This window comes from Pollicipes pollicipes, unplaced genomic scaffold (assembly GCF_011947565.3).
Source record: "Pollicipes pollicipes isolate AB1234 unplaced genomic scaffold, Ppol_2.1 Scaffold_7262;HRSCAF=8765_pilon_pilon_pilon, whole genome shotgun sequence".
NCBI lineage: Eukaryota > Metazoa > Arthropoda > Thecostraca > Pollicipedomorpha > Pollicipedidae > Pollicipes > Pollicipes pollicipes.
Genome location: NW_023597055.1, coordinates 21,997,450 through 22,014,547, shown reverse-complemented (window position 1 = coordinate 22,014,547; position 17,098 = coordinate 21,997,450). Strand labels below are relative to the sequence as shown.

Here is a 17,098-nt window from a genome sequence, read left to right as displayed (position 1 = left end):
GTACATAAACGCCGAGGGAACTCTACCCTAACCAAACAATAATAGTCTGGAGACTGTAGGGACTATGGGAACCGATTGACCCCGATATAAGCCACAAAGCTACTGCATATGTGAGAGAATCAAGAGTCAATAGAACCATTCGATTGATTCCGACACCATCGGCAGTTTATTTCTGTGGGATGGCGGTAGGTAGGGCGTGGCGGGGGCGGTGATTTGTGGCTCAAGATGATACTGGTACCTTCCATGGAGAACAAAGCAATTATTGTGTGAGGTAAGTCGTTGAAAATGGTGTCATCGCTTTTACCAGGGTAGCCACGTGTGATGCTATGCCCCCCGGAATGACGGTGCATCTGGTTGCACCGGCAATAATCATAACCATTGCTAAACGTTTGTTTGTTTGTAATGATTCCTGCTGGGCCCTAACACAGTCTAATCCAACAACACATCTGGACTGGCAAGCATCAACCACCCCTGAAGACCGAGAACGACCTGAAATCATGAATGCTCTCAGCGATCTATTCGTAAGGTTACATGTTGCAAACTTATCAGACAAACGTGCTTTGCATCTTTGTCATCTTGCGAAGCCATGTCCGTTTGTCCCATTTTTCTTTGCCTTTCAGGTGAGCCTGAGTTTTTTTTGGCAACATTTTTTCAATCAATGTACTTAGTTTCAGGCGTGTGGTGCATCGCGCTATGCTCTCCTTATGCTAGCTATAATGTGGGACATCAATTCGCTCCCTGAAATCTAGTTTTCAACGCCTAGTAACCCTGTTTTCCGGACGCTTTCGCACGCAGTTGCAATGCCAGGACCAGGCGTGGGAGACCTCGCTTTCCCAGAACGCACCAAGTCAGAGCCTGATATTCGAGTCCGCTTTCTCCCAGGATTTGTCTGATTTGCGCATCCGCACGCAACTATCTCACAAACTGACCAGTACAAGAGCCTGTTACATAATGTTTATCACCGAAAGCAAGGCCACCGCCCTGCTCATTCTACTTCCATGACCACACGATCTCGTCACGGCTGAAGCACCATGTGTTGGCCAACGCGTTGACGAGCCACCTTGCTCCTTTATCCTTATTGTTTGCGCCCAGTTCTGATTCCACACAACCGCACCAACCGAGTCACACGTTCATAGCAGCGATATGGGTTAACAGGCGGCGTCGCGGTCTTGGTGGCTTCATGCATTTGAGTGCTGCTTCACGCCCATTCCTAAGCAGCATTCAGCGTCGAGTTCACACCGTTCGAGTACATCTTGTGCCACTCGTTTGCTAGGTAGAAGAACGCGTCGTCGATGTTCTGGTTTTCCTTCTGCGAAAAGACATGCCAACATGGTACACAAACTGGGTGACATCAATTGTCCGTAAAACTGTGCGCACAGCCCTCTTGGTCTACAATACGTCCATCTAGGCAAACATACACACAGGAGTGGGGGGTACATTGCATCACAGGGGACATTGGCAACTTGCCTTCGTCAATAAGCATAAACTTCAACCGCTGCGTTTATCATAAAGAAAAGCCAGCGAGGAACCAACTTAGACTTGGTTCATTACCCCCCCCCCCCCCGCCCGTTTCCTCACGTGAGAACTGAGAACTTTGGCGACATTTGCGTCCGTGTAAAAACTATGGAGTCTGCGGTGATGTCCGGAAAGCTCATAAGAGATCAGGTCGTTTTTTATCGTTCGTGCACCAGCATGGTCAATGCCATTAACACGAGTAACATATTTGCATTAGCGTGTGTTGTCATGGCTCATACCGTAGTGTGACACGCTTTGACATGAACCATGCGTCAACATAAGCCGAGCCGAAGCCTGAATCAGGCATCGCTATAGTCGTAATTTAACATGGCTTATATATCAACCTCACAGACATAGCCACATGGCCCAGTCATTGGCATGACCCACATGACCCATGTGTTACCATTACTCATGCATCAGCAAGAATCATGCGTTAGCACGACAGCTGCGTCCTCACAACTTATGCGCTATTGCTTAGGATTGACTTGATTCACGATTCAATGCATGTGACTCATGACTCACCGCGGAGCATTCCATGTAAACGAAGCCCAGCTTGTTGGCGAGGTCATTGCCCTCCTTGGGACTGATGATGCGTCGTTCAGTCAGGTCGATTTTGCACGCCATCAGCACCCCTGGCGGCAAACGCGCAAAACATTTCAAACAAGCAGAGGAGGCAACCCACCGTGGCTTTCGGCACCAATTTTTGAAATGATAAGTGTGATGACTTAACAATAATAACGACGCATGCAGCTTCTGGCGTTCTTGGCAGAGGCGCAGAAACAGAGGCCGGTTTTGCGATGACTCCCACATTTTTTGCGTACATAACGCTTACATGTGAAAACTGCACCGCGAAAATGCATCGACATCATCGAATATTGAGCTTTGAGTTACCTTGCGTAATCACTTTTTCAAGCCTTCCTGTGTCCCCGGCGCTTACAATCGCCATCGCCACACCTCTCCGAGTTCAGGACACCCGGATCACAAACCAGAGACGAATGTCCTCAGCGCTCTATGGTTTGGAAAGCTTTGCAGCGTGCACATCTCCACAGACGCATGGGTCACAGAGAACATTACAGAACAAGTGCGACGACGAGGTCCCTCATGTACTTTTAGTGCATTCCTACGCGCTCGACAAACGAAGGGGGAATACCCATCGCAACTTTAATAACATCCAAGGCTGCTTCCAATGCAGGTACATATGCGGACATAACATAGTTTAATAAGGCAGTTTGGGTCAGCTTTTGATACAAAGTGGGTGAGGTGTGACTTATCCGGCCTTCAACTCTCTCACACCCATGGCCATAAAGAACAACAACATTGTACGTTACGTTGTTTGCAGTTCATGGTGGAGGGCGTAGCAGATGTAACGATGAACGGTATTCAGATATCACCGAGTGATGACCGCAACAGCAGAAGCGGACTAAAATTTTCGTCAAGGCAAGGCCGGGTATTTTTTCGGGGACTCTATGATTGAAAAGGCACTCTTGCAAAGCGCGCCGTGTTACAGCCCAACACTGAGGCGTCTCATTGAATTTAGGTTACAGAGCTATGCGCATTAGGAACGCATTTGCTTGGGTCATTTGTACGCGACTGGGTACGATTAAGCTCATATAGACCCGGGATGTTCTTGGGACTCATTCAGAGTCCGACATAGCGGGAGCATGACAACTCTCTGTGACGTAGAGTCCACACTTAGATGCTCAGAGAGGTCAAGACTCCCGCGGCCGCTTTGGATGCGCTGCTGCTTGAGATCAGCATCCGCATAGTTATGCCGAGAGACCTTCATAAAAGTTTTCCAACAATATTCTTACGAGCACTCATATATCATTGTTTGGTCCTTAACGGAATGGCATGGCCATCACGTGATCACCAGATATACGTTTCACCGTTGAAAATGCTGGTTGTTGATAAAAACTTGTACACAATTGAGTCTTGATTGGATCACGCCAGGGCCCACTTCTTCAACCGATCCTACGAGCGTGACCTTAGCCGGGCATCCGCCTCCCCTACCGGGCATGGTGTTTTTGTCCTTCTTGGCCTCCTTGATGAACTTGTGCCACTCGGCAACTGCCTGGAACGACTTCTCGTTGGTGACGTCGTACACGATGATGACCAGGTTGGGGTTCAGCTGGAACATCGAGGTCACACGCCACGGTCACAATCGGCTTGTTCGCCAAGACGACGAGCGGTGTTCCGGCGATGTTGCCACGCGCACGAGCGTCAGTATGCTAACCCGCCTGTTTCAATGACTGATTCTGTCGAGGAATGTCCTGTGTAGACGCGGAAGCGTCACACAGAGTGACAGTAGAAAGATGGGCTGGACTCAAAAACCAGGTTTTCGGCGGGGATGTCCAATTTTCCCAAATATCTATTCCGCCCAAATGTCTAATCCGCCCAAATGATGGGCCGCATCGACTGGTATAGTCGAAGACAGGTGCAACTCCTGACGTTCGGGGTTCAGGCGTCGTGCCACAAGGTGCGCTTTTACCCCACTGGTTTTGCACGGGTGGCCTGAAAGTGTGACCCATGACAAAGTCAACGAGCACTCGTTCAAACCGTGGCCACATCTCATAGAGAATTGAGCAGGGAATCACGTGAGGCCAGATTTGCGTTTTGCATATGCAATGTCACGTGCACAGAAGCGGCGAAAGTGGATTAGTAGTTTCCAGGTTTTTCACGCTGTCACTGTTTCTCGGCAGCAGGAGCTCGTTGAAGCGTGAGTCCAGTTTCGAAGCGCCATAAGGCGTGCCGTTGCAGCAGCTTTGACAAATGACAGTGCCGAAGTCAGGAAGATCTGGCATTTTCAGTGGCAGTGAGTGCGGTTTTCATGAACCTTTGAAATCGTAAGACGTCCCAATTGTAGTGGAAGTTCAAAGAGCACGAATTGAAAGCTGAACATTTCCTAATTTCGTCTATTGAACACGCCGTAGGCTCATTACTAAACAATGCCCTAAATGGTGTTTCCGAAGATTCATATTTGCTGCCTTGTTGTACCTCATCACCTTCGACACATGCTACGTGACACCAAATCGGCAACCGCTATGGTAACATTCATCTGAAGTTGAAATGAACGCTTTCCCAATGTGTTAGCCCTTTGTACTTGAAACTGATAACATGTTTTCAGGCATTAGAAGCAGCCATCTCCCACCACGTAGCGTATATAGAGAGGGCGAGGGAGAGACGGGCTCTCACCCACCGATTTACGGCAAGGTTGCAAGCCATTCAGCCCATTATACCGCGTGAAAACCTCGCTTACAGATGGAGATTGTTTCCCATGACCCACCTACGTCCCTGGTGGTCAGCACATCCCACCCGGCTCCCGTCAGGCATGCCGGCAGCCAGAAGTCGGTTTGGCCAGAGAGCCCCATGCATCACGTTGAATGCATCGCGTGATACATAAGACAGCAACAATAGCCCATCTTTCACTCTCCTGTTCTTTTTCCGAGGAATAAGCCTATTGCTACCGCCTTATCTATGTGAATAATGCTCCTCGCAAATGCACTGAACAACTTACATCCATTAATAATGCAAAACACAAATTGTCCACAGAAGCTTCGCCCCTTAGCAAAGGGAACCCGCAAGCACTTGTGCAATCTTGTTGTATGCAGCTGTCGGCGGTGCGTCGCTGAGGTCAGGATGACTCACCACATTGCTGAGGACGTCCCGGTAGATGCTCTTGCCGGAAGCGTCGTAAATGAAGAGCTCCACAGACTCTGACGTGTCAGGGATCCGCACCTGCTTCTGGTGCAGGTCCACCGTGAAAGTCTGCAACACGGGGGTCGGGGTCTAGGGTCTGCCTCTCGCTGTCTCACCAGGACTTCCTGCGCTTAAACGATGCCTGCAGTCAGCTAAAGCGAACACTGTTCGCTGAGCTCATGTGATGCCGAATTTCAGAGGGTACCGCTGCGACTGAAGTAACCTCAGTTGGTTACATGACTTAGAAACCCGATCAACATTTTCGCGACCAAAATTTCCCGATCAAAAATTCCCGATACCCGATCAAAATCCTATGAAATGAGCCTGCAACTTCTGAGAATGGGTGAATCACTCAAACGATTTGAACAGCTGATGTACACCATTGGTAGCGCATTCCTTGAGAACCCTGGTCAAGTGCGGCAAAAGTTCTGGGAAGTGGGTTGAAGTGGTTGGGGAGGTGGGTGGAAGCGGGAATTGGGAATATCAGGTATCTGAGCAGATCTTCACAAATTTGCAAGTGTAGGTCGGACTGATACCCCACCCACACTCAGTAAACCACAAGTAATAAAACAATCGATGTAAACAAATGCATCGTTTGCACCACCGCAAAAGACTGTGGTGTTCGGAATCCGCTGCCAGCTCTGATGAGCTCCTTAATCGGTATACCATTTACCGATGCCAACGATACTTCCGCGATATGAGCGGTGCATTAGTGGAAATCAGCATTTGGGGACACCCGATAAGTTTGAACTTCCAGAATTTTTTTGGGCATTTGGAATATCAGGTCAACGGGAGCGAATCATCAACAATCACTGAGACAAAATAGTAATATCCTACAATGCAGCGCACACACTTAAAATTCCAAATTTGACCCAACAAACTCTCCTCAAAAAACAGAGCGGCGAAATAGCTCGAGCTTCCGACCCCAGTAGGCAACTCATTCATAGAGCATGCCCTTTGGTGGTGCGTGGGGCGTAGTCATTGTTTTTATGATACAGCAGCTGCCCAAACGACCGGCTAGGAGGCGGCAGTGATAGACTGCACCATCTGGCGTTCCGCAACAGGCTTACCATGCTGTAGTTCTTTGGGTAGTCGGCTCCATCCGATAGAAAGACCTGCACCAAGGCTGTTTTCCCTGCCGTGCTCTCTCCTGAAAGTTCACCATCCAGTTCACCAGAGAGCAGGGGCATAGCTTCTTATTCAGCAAGGGCTCAAGTATTTATCTTACCGCCCCCACCCCCAACACCGAAAAAAATGCGACAAAGTAGGCGAAATTAGAGATAAAACTAGCTTTTAGTATATCTACGGGCAAAACAGTGTACAGGTAAAGTATTGCTTCCTGCTCATCCTTCCCTCCCCCTGCAACTTTTATAAAAAATTACACCACTGCTGGACAGTTCATCAGACACATAATGGCGTAAGGAACTGTAAAGCTCAATAAATTTTGAGATTCAAGAAAAGCACATTTCATTATTTTTTCTCTGCAGCGAAAAAATAGATAATTTGCTAATCTCTTCACAAATTTTCAAAGTTTTTGTTGTCTCCTTTTACCGGCCAAATGGCGCACACTTGTCTTGGACGCTGAAAACTTCTGCCCACTGGAAAGGGTGCTAGCCGGACCAGGGGCGCAGCCAGAGTCTTGGCAGGGGCACGGGATGTGGTCACTTCATTTTAACGGAACATGACCCTCGTTTTTTATATGTACATTCTTTAGCTAAAAAAACCCAAGACACCGGCAGCTGCAGATACGTTTTGTATTCTAACATGCGCTCGGGTGAGGGGTGAACTTGACCCCCCGAAGGCTATTCCGGAATGGTTTCCAAACGGCGCGGTTTCCAAAACGGTATAGCCGCACCAAATTTGGCAAAACTGCAGACAATTAAATAGCTGATCGTCTGGAATCAAGAATTTAGATGTACCTTGTACGGTCGCTGACCTAGGACAGGTCAAAGTCAAGCCATGGTTTCAGCGAAGGCAATTTCTAGTGAATAGTTCAATCTGATCCAACAGTGGAGTGTTAGAGGAAGCCATACATCTCTGAGGTACTTTTTTGGGCAACATGACAGTTGAATAAACAAATTAAATTGGCCTAGGGTCAGGTATGAAGGTCAGACCAAGGTTAAAACCAGCATGTTTTATTACCCTAGGGCTTGCTGGGTAAAGGCTAAGGGATAGTTTCTGGCACTTATTTCGAATGTGTTGATAGCAGAAACCGCATTAAATACCTTCCATGGACCTCTTAGACGTCGGAATGGGTCATTGACCTAAAATGATCCAGGTCAACAAGTTGTTTTTATGAGCACACTGCCTAGCGTAAACATTGCCGCTTATTCAAATGCAACACTTCCAGCAGCCTTGTATGATTTTGATCGCCATGACCTTCAAAAGATCAAACAAGGTCACTGACCTTAAATGAGCATGTAACGTGTTGCTTAGAACAGTTATCTAGGTTCTAGGGGCCCTTTGGAGACCAGACAGAAATTTGGCCTTGAAATTTGGCCTTGGCCTTTGACCTTATTTGACCCGAAGATCATGACCTAGGAACCTCAAACTCTGACCCAAATGAGCTCACGTACAGGTTATCATACCCGATGAATTTGGGGTCTCCAGCTACTTTAGTTCCTGAAATCACAGGGGGTGTCAAATTGACTCCCTACTAGAGCGAAGGGCATCCAGCCGGCCACCCGGGCGCGTGTTGACTTTCAAGCATTGGGTGCCGATGGGATAGTAATTAGCGCATCACCGTTAACCTCTGTGCGTTTGGGGGAACAGAGGCATGGTGCTCAATTCCCCGCGGTGTCCGTCGTTAGTTCTAGGGCCTTGGCTCGCCATTCCTGCCAGGGTGAGAGGCAAGCGACGCCATATAACCTCAGCAACCGAGTGCGTCGCAGAGCTCGAGTGACAACTTTAAAGCACTGGAGTAGGAACACCAATGCTTGCAACGGGGGAGTCAGTGGCCGTCATGACACACCCCTTTTCGAGAATGCTGAGCATTAGTCCTATGGCAACGTACGGAAAGAATTGAGCCCAAAATTCTTATCGGCGCCCCACGTCTTGAGACATTCGTCCACATCTGTCATGAAGGCAGTTAATGCTACAGACGAAGGGAAAGCACCGAGATGTGGCATACGACATAAGCTTCCCTTCTGTATGCATGTGATATCAATTTTGTGGACACAGTCACAACGAAAATAAAAAACGGACTTACCAACCACAGCGCATCGCCCTCGTATGACGTTCGGAAGGGACATGTTGATCTGGAAAACCCCACACTACAGTATTCTTGTTTCGGCCATGCGTCACAGCACAAACACTTCAAAGCGCTCTAATCGTTGATGACATTGGCAAAACTGAGCTTAAAATGTCGCTGCCGCCTGGACGGCACGATTCTGGAGCCAGCATTGGCATTTCGTTTGTTTTGGAACCTTGCTGTTGCTATGGTAACCGGCGCGACGGCCAGCGCGCAAACCAGAGACCAATCGATGGCTGGACAGGTGCTTACATGTGTCGCTTTTCATTTGCTTCGCGCGCAAATATTGATAAGAGGAAAAACAACGCGAGCTTTAAGTCTGCAGTAAGGTATCTGCGCGCTAGCTCCAATCGAAGTACGTTGGTAGCACAACCGCTGTACGGCGTACGTTTCCTATTAGCCCATAGAGTTCACGTTTGAAAGTTCGGTTTCACAGAGCTGTGAACCGAATTCTATTACTTCAGTTTCAATGAAACCAGCACCAAAATATAGGCTGCTTGATTATCTTGCGCCAAACCGTAAAATATTTTTTTTTTAGAAAAGCCAAACCTCCGTGGCGTACCAGGTCAGAGTTTTCATGCGCGGTACGCCGTGAATTTTCCAACTTTCGAAACATACACCAAAGGCTTCAGTACCTTAATCCGTAACGTGCAAGGTCCATAACCGACAGGTCGTGCATTCAAAACCGGAGTGATCTAGCATTTTGCTACCAGTTTCCTATAGAATATACCGAACTTTTTGCTACGAGCCAATCAGTCATTTTTTGCAGTTCCTGGACAGTTTGTGGACAAAACATTCATTTCAGTTGTAAATACATTGACTATTGTAGCATCTTCGCCACACTACATTCAGATCCCGGCTGCCAAATATTTGGCATGAACTTGGAATTTAGATTATATTGCACACATGGTGTATTTGAAGATTTATACTGCAAGCCATGCACGGTCAGGGACAGCCACAACGCATTCAGAGACAACATGGTCGCACCCAATTAAGGCATGGCGCTGATATGGTCACAAGTCCGATATTCTTCAGTTTTTTTTTCGGCATCTGGAAGGCTCAGGACACATTTATGAGATTTTTCTCATATACCTTTGGCTACGTAGCTCTTATCAAACTTTCAAGATTGTTTGCGTGCCAGACCTTACCATTGTGAAGCCACAACAACTCTTATTCTTTGAGATGTTGTGACACTAGTTGTAAATATAATAACCAAATTGCCAGATCAAGAAGTACAACCGGTACGACCACAGGTGTCGATTTCTATTCTTTTGGTCGGCCGCTACCCCCCCCCCCCCCCCCCCATCCCCGATGTTCAAGTCCCCAAAACGGTGAGGCTGGTCACCCAACCTTCCGGAGCCCAAGGACAAGCATGATATTAAAAATGCAAGAGCAAATTATTATAAATTTCAAAGGTTTATAGCCATTGTTTCACGAACAAAGGGAACGAACCAAGACAACACTGCCACGCCATGTTCGGTCGAGTGCAGCTATCTCGGCTTATCAGACTTTTAATATCCAGTGTTTGTACGATCTTTATTTAAGTACTTTTTGTTTTGCTGCAATGCTGCCGTTTTTTGTAAGCAAGATTTGCATATGTCTCGTCGACTTCGGTGTAGTTTTCTGGCCCTGTTTGAATGTCTTGTCATTATTCAGCGATTTATCAATTGCTACAAACCGCAGCAATTTGTGTTGTTCTGCAACGACCTATCGGATAATGTAAAAAGTCAGATCATATCATCCAAAAATGGAACGATGTTACTAGACGTCCATATTGGAAAGTTCAATGGAACAGTAACGAAAACTAGACAATCGACACCAACCGACAAAACCGATAGCGGTAATCAACCGACAACAATCGTCACCACAGCATTACTAGTTATATCAAACATGCTGAACGCTAGTGCTGCGTTGCAGCCTGCAGCCCGCCCTACAGCTACCGGCCGGGAGTTCCCGTGACAGCCATTGAAAGTCGCGCATACCAACTTACCCTTTTAATTCTCAAAGCCACACACGTCCAACAACGTCTGACGCCACATGAAATCGACCTCACGTCGATTACCCAAACCTGGTTTCAACCATCGGCGCGCAGCAGGGCTATAATGATGCCCGACGACGATATCCCCCGTCGAGACAGAGCGAGGAATCGTGTTGGAGCAAGGACGCAGGATTCTCTTCAGTTGGAGGACTCAAACTCACAAACATTTAGAGAGTGAAGTGGGCGAAATCCGAGAAGTGTTCAGTTTTTAGTGTATTTAGGGTCAGACTTGCCCATTTGTTGAGGCGGTGGGCCAGACCAACGATTTCGTCCCTTACATCAGCAGGAAGAACTCCGACAAGGCATTGACACCGAATGTACAGGGTACATCCGGGCCCGGCCGAAGCAACACTGGTGTGCTTCGCATCACATAACATCCCTTGACAGAGGTGCCAGATCCACCCCAGTACGCTTATGAGCCGCACCACCCAACCGAGGATGCCATGCTGGCCACAGTCGAACGCCTGGTCACCATTACTGATGACGGTCTTGTATCGTCTGTAACGACGATCGATATGTCAAAGGCTTTCGATGGCATCGGCCACGACGTCCTCCTCACCAAGCTGTCTCGGTATGGCGTCACCGATGTGGGATGGCTCAGGAGTTTTTTGAGTGGTGGGGGCAGGTGGCGCGTGGAAGCTGGCTTATTCTCCCCATCATCGGTCCTATTTTGTGAACTGCGCGCCTCCAGAAGAACCGGGTCTCGCTGACCTCGAAACCAGACTGGAACTTGCCATGCATGAGCTTCAGTATTTGTTCAGTGTCAATTCTCTCAAAATTAAATAAACGAAAACTGCTTTTTGTGTTCGTTGGGTAGAAGCAAACTTTAAAAAGTCAGCCGACTTCCACTTTGAAGTAAGGATGGACTGTGCATGCCTAAAGCAGCACCAAATTTGTCAGCGTTACAATTGACTCTGGCTCTGTCATGGGGTGTCCATCTCTCAAGAGTCATGAAAAAAATGCCAGGGAATCCTCGCTTCTTTGCACACATTCCGTCAATGCTCTACTTCAGATCTTCTCAAAGTCACCATCCAAGCGTGCGTGTTCCCTTATAGCACGCACTGCCTGTGTGTGTTTAGTGGGGCGACCAAGAGTCAACTACCCAAAATAAAGAAAAACGAACAAAAGGAAACAAAACAATCAACTTTGCTACATGGGTCCTCATCGCCTCCAAGAGCACCACCATAAAACCCCGGCTTTCTATTCTCTTGAATGGCCGAGCATTGAGATCATAGGGGCGCATTGTAACGTGATTAATGGATAAGGGGTGCTGAAGGCGGTAGGCGCGCCTCGCGAGATCCGCGCGCTTTTTGTCCCACGCGCCGCTGTTTCGACTCGTAAAATACACGCCTCGGACACAGGTAGTCTACACCTGAGCAAATACCAATTGACCGCCACACAGAGAGCGTTTTCGCATCGAACCGCAGCAGCCTGGCATGAACCGCCATCGTACGCCCGTCATGCCACAACACTGAGGGTGTTTAAGATCGCCATACGCGATGTGATTTTGATCACTGGCCACTTATCTAATCCAGCTCAAAGCTCACAAGTTGTTTGAACACTTTGACCCGATTGCCTACATCATTTTTTTTACTATCTATGTATACTTTTTGTGCGTGCATTTTTAAAGTTTACTTTTTAGAGTGCAACAAACATGACCACAACCTGAAGCCGTAAGTCACCTTGCAGATGACTTTCATTAGAGACTGGCGTTTAGAAACCAAGCCTAGGGGAAGACGGGGGGGGGGGGGGGGGCAGCGGGCGCATGGAGGTCACCCGTCCTTGAATCGAGAGTCAAAAGGTTGATAGCGTTGGACGACTTCGCAGGAATTCGGCCCAACTTCTCAGGATTTTGGAGAAAAATTGTCATTTAGCCCCCCCCCCCTCGAGGAAATTCTGACAACTTGCCTGTTAGTGCACATAAGGGGAAGGGGATCACTATGCAGTGGAGGGTGCTGCTGTTAACGCTTATTATGTACCAGCTGAGCTAGGTGATCACAAAAGCACCTGCTGGGCTCGATCGGGCTCAGCGTCGGCCTGGGTCGGCCTGCAGGGCTGGAGAGGGCTGTGTCGGCCTGGGTCGGCTGCTGAGCTGGAACGGGATCAGAGTCGGTCTGGGTCGATCTGCTGGGCTGGAGCGGGTTCAGAGTCGGCCTGGGTCGGCCTGCTGGGCTGGAGCGGGTTCAGAGTCGGCCTAGGTCGGCCTGCTGGGCTGGAGAGGGCTCAGCGTCGGCCTAGGTCGGCCTGCTGGGCTGGAGCGGGTTCAGAGTCGGCCTAGGTCGGCCTGCTGGGCTGGAGAGGGCTCAGCGTCGGCCTGGGTCGGCTGTTGGGCTGGAGCGGGTTTAGCATCGGCCTGCTAGGCTGGAGCGGGTTCAGCGTTAGCGTGGGCCGGCCGTAGATGTGTACCGCCCGGCGTTCACCCCTGGCTACCAGCCTCCCTCGCCGATTGTGTGGCTGTATCTCCATTGGGCCCACAGCACCAGTCCAGTGAGCGCTGTGCAGTGACGGCCGACTGCTCCAAATTATAGGTGGCGATAAGAATAGCAGCCGACTTCGTCCCAATTATAGGTGGCGCTAACAGTGACATCCGAATGCCTCAATTACAGGTGGCGGCATCTGTTTTGATTGCTAATCAAATCAGATGGTGCCTGAGCCCTGATGGCAAGCGAGGCGGCCCGTATCTATCCATATCTTCCCACGGATAAGTGTCCTCGAAAGCATAAGCATAGCTATGCTTTACGATATTCTTTGTACTTTTATATAACCACAGAAAAATACATCAGGGGGCTTCATTTAACCCAGCACATCCGGCTCCATTTTACTGTCACATGCTGCTGGTCCTTTATGTCACTGCGAAACAGACCTTGCCATAAAAACCACAGCCAAACGTCACCTGTCTAACCAGCTCTCCGCTACTCGCACCTCAACAGTGTGGTCCAGCACGTCAGCTGAAACTCATCAGTTCAGCGCGCTCAAGCTGCCTTTTGCGTTCAACCGCATTCGTTTAAACCCACAGCGCAAACACATGGCGTTAAGTATCTAGGCAAAACAGCCGAGGCAGCTTTGTACTCCCCAAATTTGGAACATCCTACGCGGACGATCCGTCCTCAGTTGGATCTGTTTGGAGTCCGGTCTGCGATTGAGCATGCCAGTGTGCCTCGGGCTGAGGCTGGATAGAGAGGCTATAGGCACGACGCTTCTCTTCATAATGTATGTCACCCCAACTCTGCACTATATGTTTCGCACCACTGTCACCTGGTAGCGACATCTCAATGATGCCGCCAGTACTGCCGTCATTATTCCAATTGCAACGCAGCGACGGCTGGCGGCGATAAGACTAGAGTCCGCCTTCACGCCACCGAAGCGTAGGCAGCACACCACGCCTGCTCCGGGAACTTATCCAGCTACATCCTACAACAGGCGAACAAGGGAACATCACGAGGGTCATCACCGGCCGCCAACGCTATGCGCCTGACCCGGCAGCAGGGGTTCAGGTCTGCACCTGGCCGCCCTTCTTGTCCCGCTGGCCCGGCAGCAGGAGCCAGGTCTGTCCCTGGCCGCCCTTCTTGTCTCGCTGACCCGGCCGCAGGGGCTCAGGTCTGTCCCTGGCCGCCCTTCTTGTCCCGCTGGCCCGGCCGCAGGGGCTCAGGTCTGTCCCTGGCCGCCCTTCTTGTCCCGCTGGCCCGGCCGCAGGGGCTCAGGTCTGCACCTGGCCGCCCTTCTTGTCTCGCTGACCGTGCAGCGGGGGCTCAGGTCTGCACCTGGCCGCCCTTCTTGTCCTGCTGACCCGGCCGCAGGGGCTAAGGTCTGTCCCTGGCCGCCCTCCTTGTCCCGCTGACCCGGCCGCAGGGGCTCAGGTCTGTCCCTGGCCGCCCTTCTTGTTCCACTGACACGACAACACGGGATCAGGTTTGCACCTGGCCCCCCTTCTTGTCCCGCTGGCCCCGTTTGGCGCGTATGCGCGGCACAAACCGCACCTCGGCCCGGTTCGTCAGCCCGAAGTCGGCTAGCCGCGCGTTGTCGTCAGTCAGCTGGCGGCCCTCGAAGCACAGCCAGTTGGTGCGCCACACGTAGCGCCAGCTGATCAGCCGGCGGCGACACTGGCGCTCCTGGTGGACCAGACGGGAAGCGTAAGCGACGGCTGGGCGTGTGCACATGGCCAGGACCGATGCATTTCCAAGCAGTGAATATGGTTGTGGTAGCCATGGAGACAATTAAAAGCTACAGCACAGCGTCCCAATCGCCGCCGTGTATCTGGCGCGGCTGCGGGCAAACCCAGCGCCTATGGTCAATGCCAGCCCTAATTACATGCGCCGTGGGCTATGTTAACAGTGGCAGTACACACCCGCAAAGCGCCGCTGGAGGTGGACGCCCCGCGCAACAACTGGCGATGGGCAGTACGCCGTTTCCCTTGCCAAGGCCGAAGGTTAAGGCTCGATGAATGACAAGTTGAGATCGCAGAGCAGTGTCTGAAATTTGGGTGTTTCTTGATATCAGTTCAGGATTCCGCCTGACATTGCAAATAATGCGTGGAAAATGGGATAAGCTGTAGTACACAACCGGCTCAAGTGTGAGGAGCAGAACAGCGGGCATTTGGATTGATCCATACCGTGCAGCACACCGGCGTGTCGTCATGCATCGGAATGATCTGGGGACCGCGTCCCCCGATGACACCGCCCCCGGGTGGGGTCGAAGGGAGGCGGGGGCGGGGCCAAGGCTATCTAACGAGGTAGAACCGTCCGGTCCGAAAAAGTGGCAACATAGAGCTTGCTTGAGAAAAGAGGTAGTTTGGAAGTAAAGCCTGCTTGACGTCAAGTATACCATATTTGATGACGTCAGTAGCACGGAAGCCTCCCAATTAGCCAGCTGTTACACAACCCATTAGTTTGAATAGAGGGGCATGTCTTGGTAGCGTGCGGCTGGCGGTTCCCCGTTGGACTGAGAAGAAATTATCCGTCATTTCGCTATTCGCACACATTTCTGGAATGAGCAGTGAGTCATGGAACAGTTAAGCCTCATCAGAATGTACGATTTTTGCATGTATGACGCTATAACATGGGTTTATATGTCATGCGGCGTTTGTGGCGTATTGCATTCCATGACCAGGCTTGTCGTTAGATAGCCGTAGACTTGTCTGTGCCGTTTGTGTCTGGTGGCAGAGTTGAACAGCTCAGCTTGCATAATTTACTTTGCCTACAGGTATGGTTATATGACCATTTGCAATATTGATTTGCAATAGCTCTCGCTCTTATCACAGTGATGTGAGTGCAGTAAGGTAAGTACAGTAAAACCCTATGATATTGGCTTTATGATGCTACTGTCAAGTGTTTCTTTACATCGGGGTTTGTACACATATGCATAATAAAATGTTCACAGACTGAGCATTTTAAATGCTACCAATTGTTTAAGACAAACTGCTCAGGAGATCTCTCGTACGATGAGTAGTCATGGCAACTGGCCACAACCCACTGATATAAAGAGCCAAGCAACTACGACACGCGATGCGCTACAAACGCCGCATGACGTTTAACCCCTAGTTATGTACACCCCACGGAAGAATACAAAATTCTGATGATGTCAAACTATTCCGAGATTCAATCTCCCTTCCAGAATTGCGTTTGCATGACAAAACCGTGGACCACTCATTCAGAGTCCAACCGGGAAGCGCCAGCCGCACGCCCCCAAAACATACTCACCATTCAAACTAGTGGGTTGTGTAGCAGTCAGCTGGCTAATTGAGAGGCTTCCGTGCCACTGACGTCATCAAATATGGTATACTTGACGTCATGCAGGCTTTGCTGCCAAACTACCTGTATTCTCACGCAAGCTTGATGTTGCCACTTTTTGATAGTGTTAACCGATACGGATGACACCCCCCTGGGCGGGGCTCAGCCCTCACCAGTTCCAGCTCGACGGCGCCGCGCAGGGCCCGCTTCAGGTCACGCACCGTAGCTGTCCGCTCCACAATGACCCGGGTCAGCTGCCGGCAGGTCGGGGGTCACCAGGGTGGGGGTCGCGGGTCATATGTCACCAGTCAAAGGTCAGAGATTGCGAGTCAGACCATCGTGTCCTAAACCAGACATCATCGGTTAACAGTCCCGGACAACACGGCAGACCATGCAGACTGGAGTCACTGGTCAGAGCTATCCAGCTCGAGGTCACGAGACAATCGACGTCTACACCATTCAGCATGTAAGGCCCACACAGGTCCTGCACTTTACATATACCCGCACGATAAATGAATGATGGCAAAACACTTAGCCAGCGCTACAGACTTCGCCGGTCAGAACTGGTCAGACAGCTTTGTCTGGCCATTTAGCCGTCCGCCACGCGCCTCACCTTGTCTCCTCTGTTGAAGAGCACGGCCATGGCCGTGCCATGCTCGAGGGCCAGCAGGGACCTGACCTCGGCCGGGGTCGGCGCCGGCGGCAGGTCGCTCAGTAGCGGGTCAGCGGCCAGCAGGTCGGCCAGCGTGCTGCGGTACACCGCCTCCAGCTCGTGGTGCGTCAGCCCGTCCTCCTCCTCCAGGGCGTCCTCCCGCGGCGAAGACGGCAGCGGCGGCGTCGGCGGCGGTGGAGGGGGCTCTGCCGCGGCTGGGC

The 17,098-nt window shown here is 50.4% G+C and overlaps 2 protein-coding genes across 2 annotated transcripts; both read right to left on the bottom strand.

Moving 5' to 3' along the window:
* Positions 1–273: 273 nt before the first annotated feature.
* Positions 274–8,645, bottom strand: LOC119114135 (intraflagellar transport protein 27 homolog). Its single transcript, XM_037238347.1, has 6 exons — positions 8,420–8,645; positions 6,282–6,361; positions 5,161–5,280; positions 3,526–3,643; positions 2,038–2,147; positions 274–1,309 (listed from the first exon to the last, which is right to left on the bottom strand). Exons 1-6 carry the CDS (start codon positions 8,460–8,462, stop codon positions 1,211–1,213), a joined length of 570 nt encoding a protein of 189 aa, XP_037094242.1. The 5' UTR covers positions 8,463–8,645; the 3' UTR covers positions 274–1,210.
* Positions 8,646–13,691: 5,046 nt separating this feature from the next.
* LOC119113904 (U11/U12 small nuclear ribonucleoprotein 25 kDa protein) lies at positions 13,692–16,960 on the bottom strand. Its single transcript, XM_037238132.1, has 4 exons — positions 16,839–16,960; positions 16,399–16,479; positions 14,417–14,608; positions 13,692–14,208 (listed from the first exon to the last, which is right to left on the bottom strand). The coding sequence occupies exons 1-4, from the start codon at positions 16,866–16,868 to the stop codon at positions 14,197–14,199; spliced, it is 315 nt and encodes a 104-aa protein (XP_037094027.1). The 5' UTR covers positions 16,869–16,960; the 3' UTR covers positions 13,692–14,196.
* Positions 16,961–17,098: the final 138 nt, after the last annotated feature.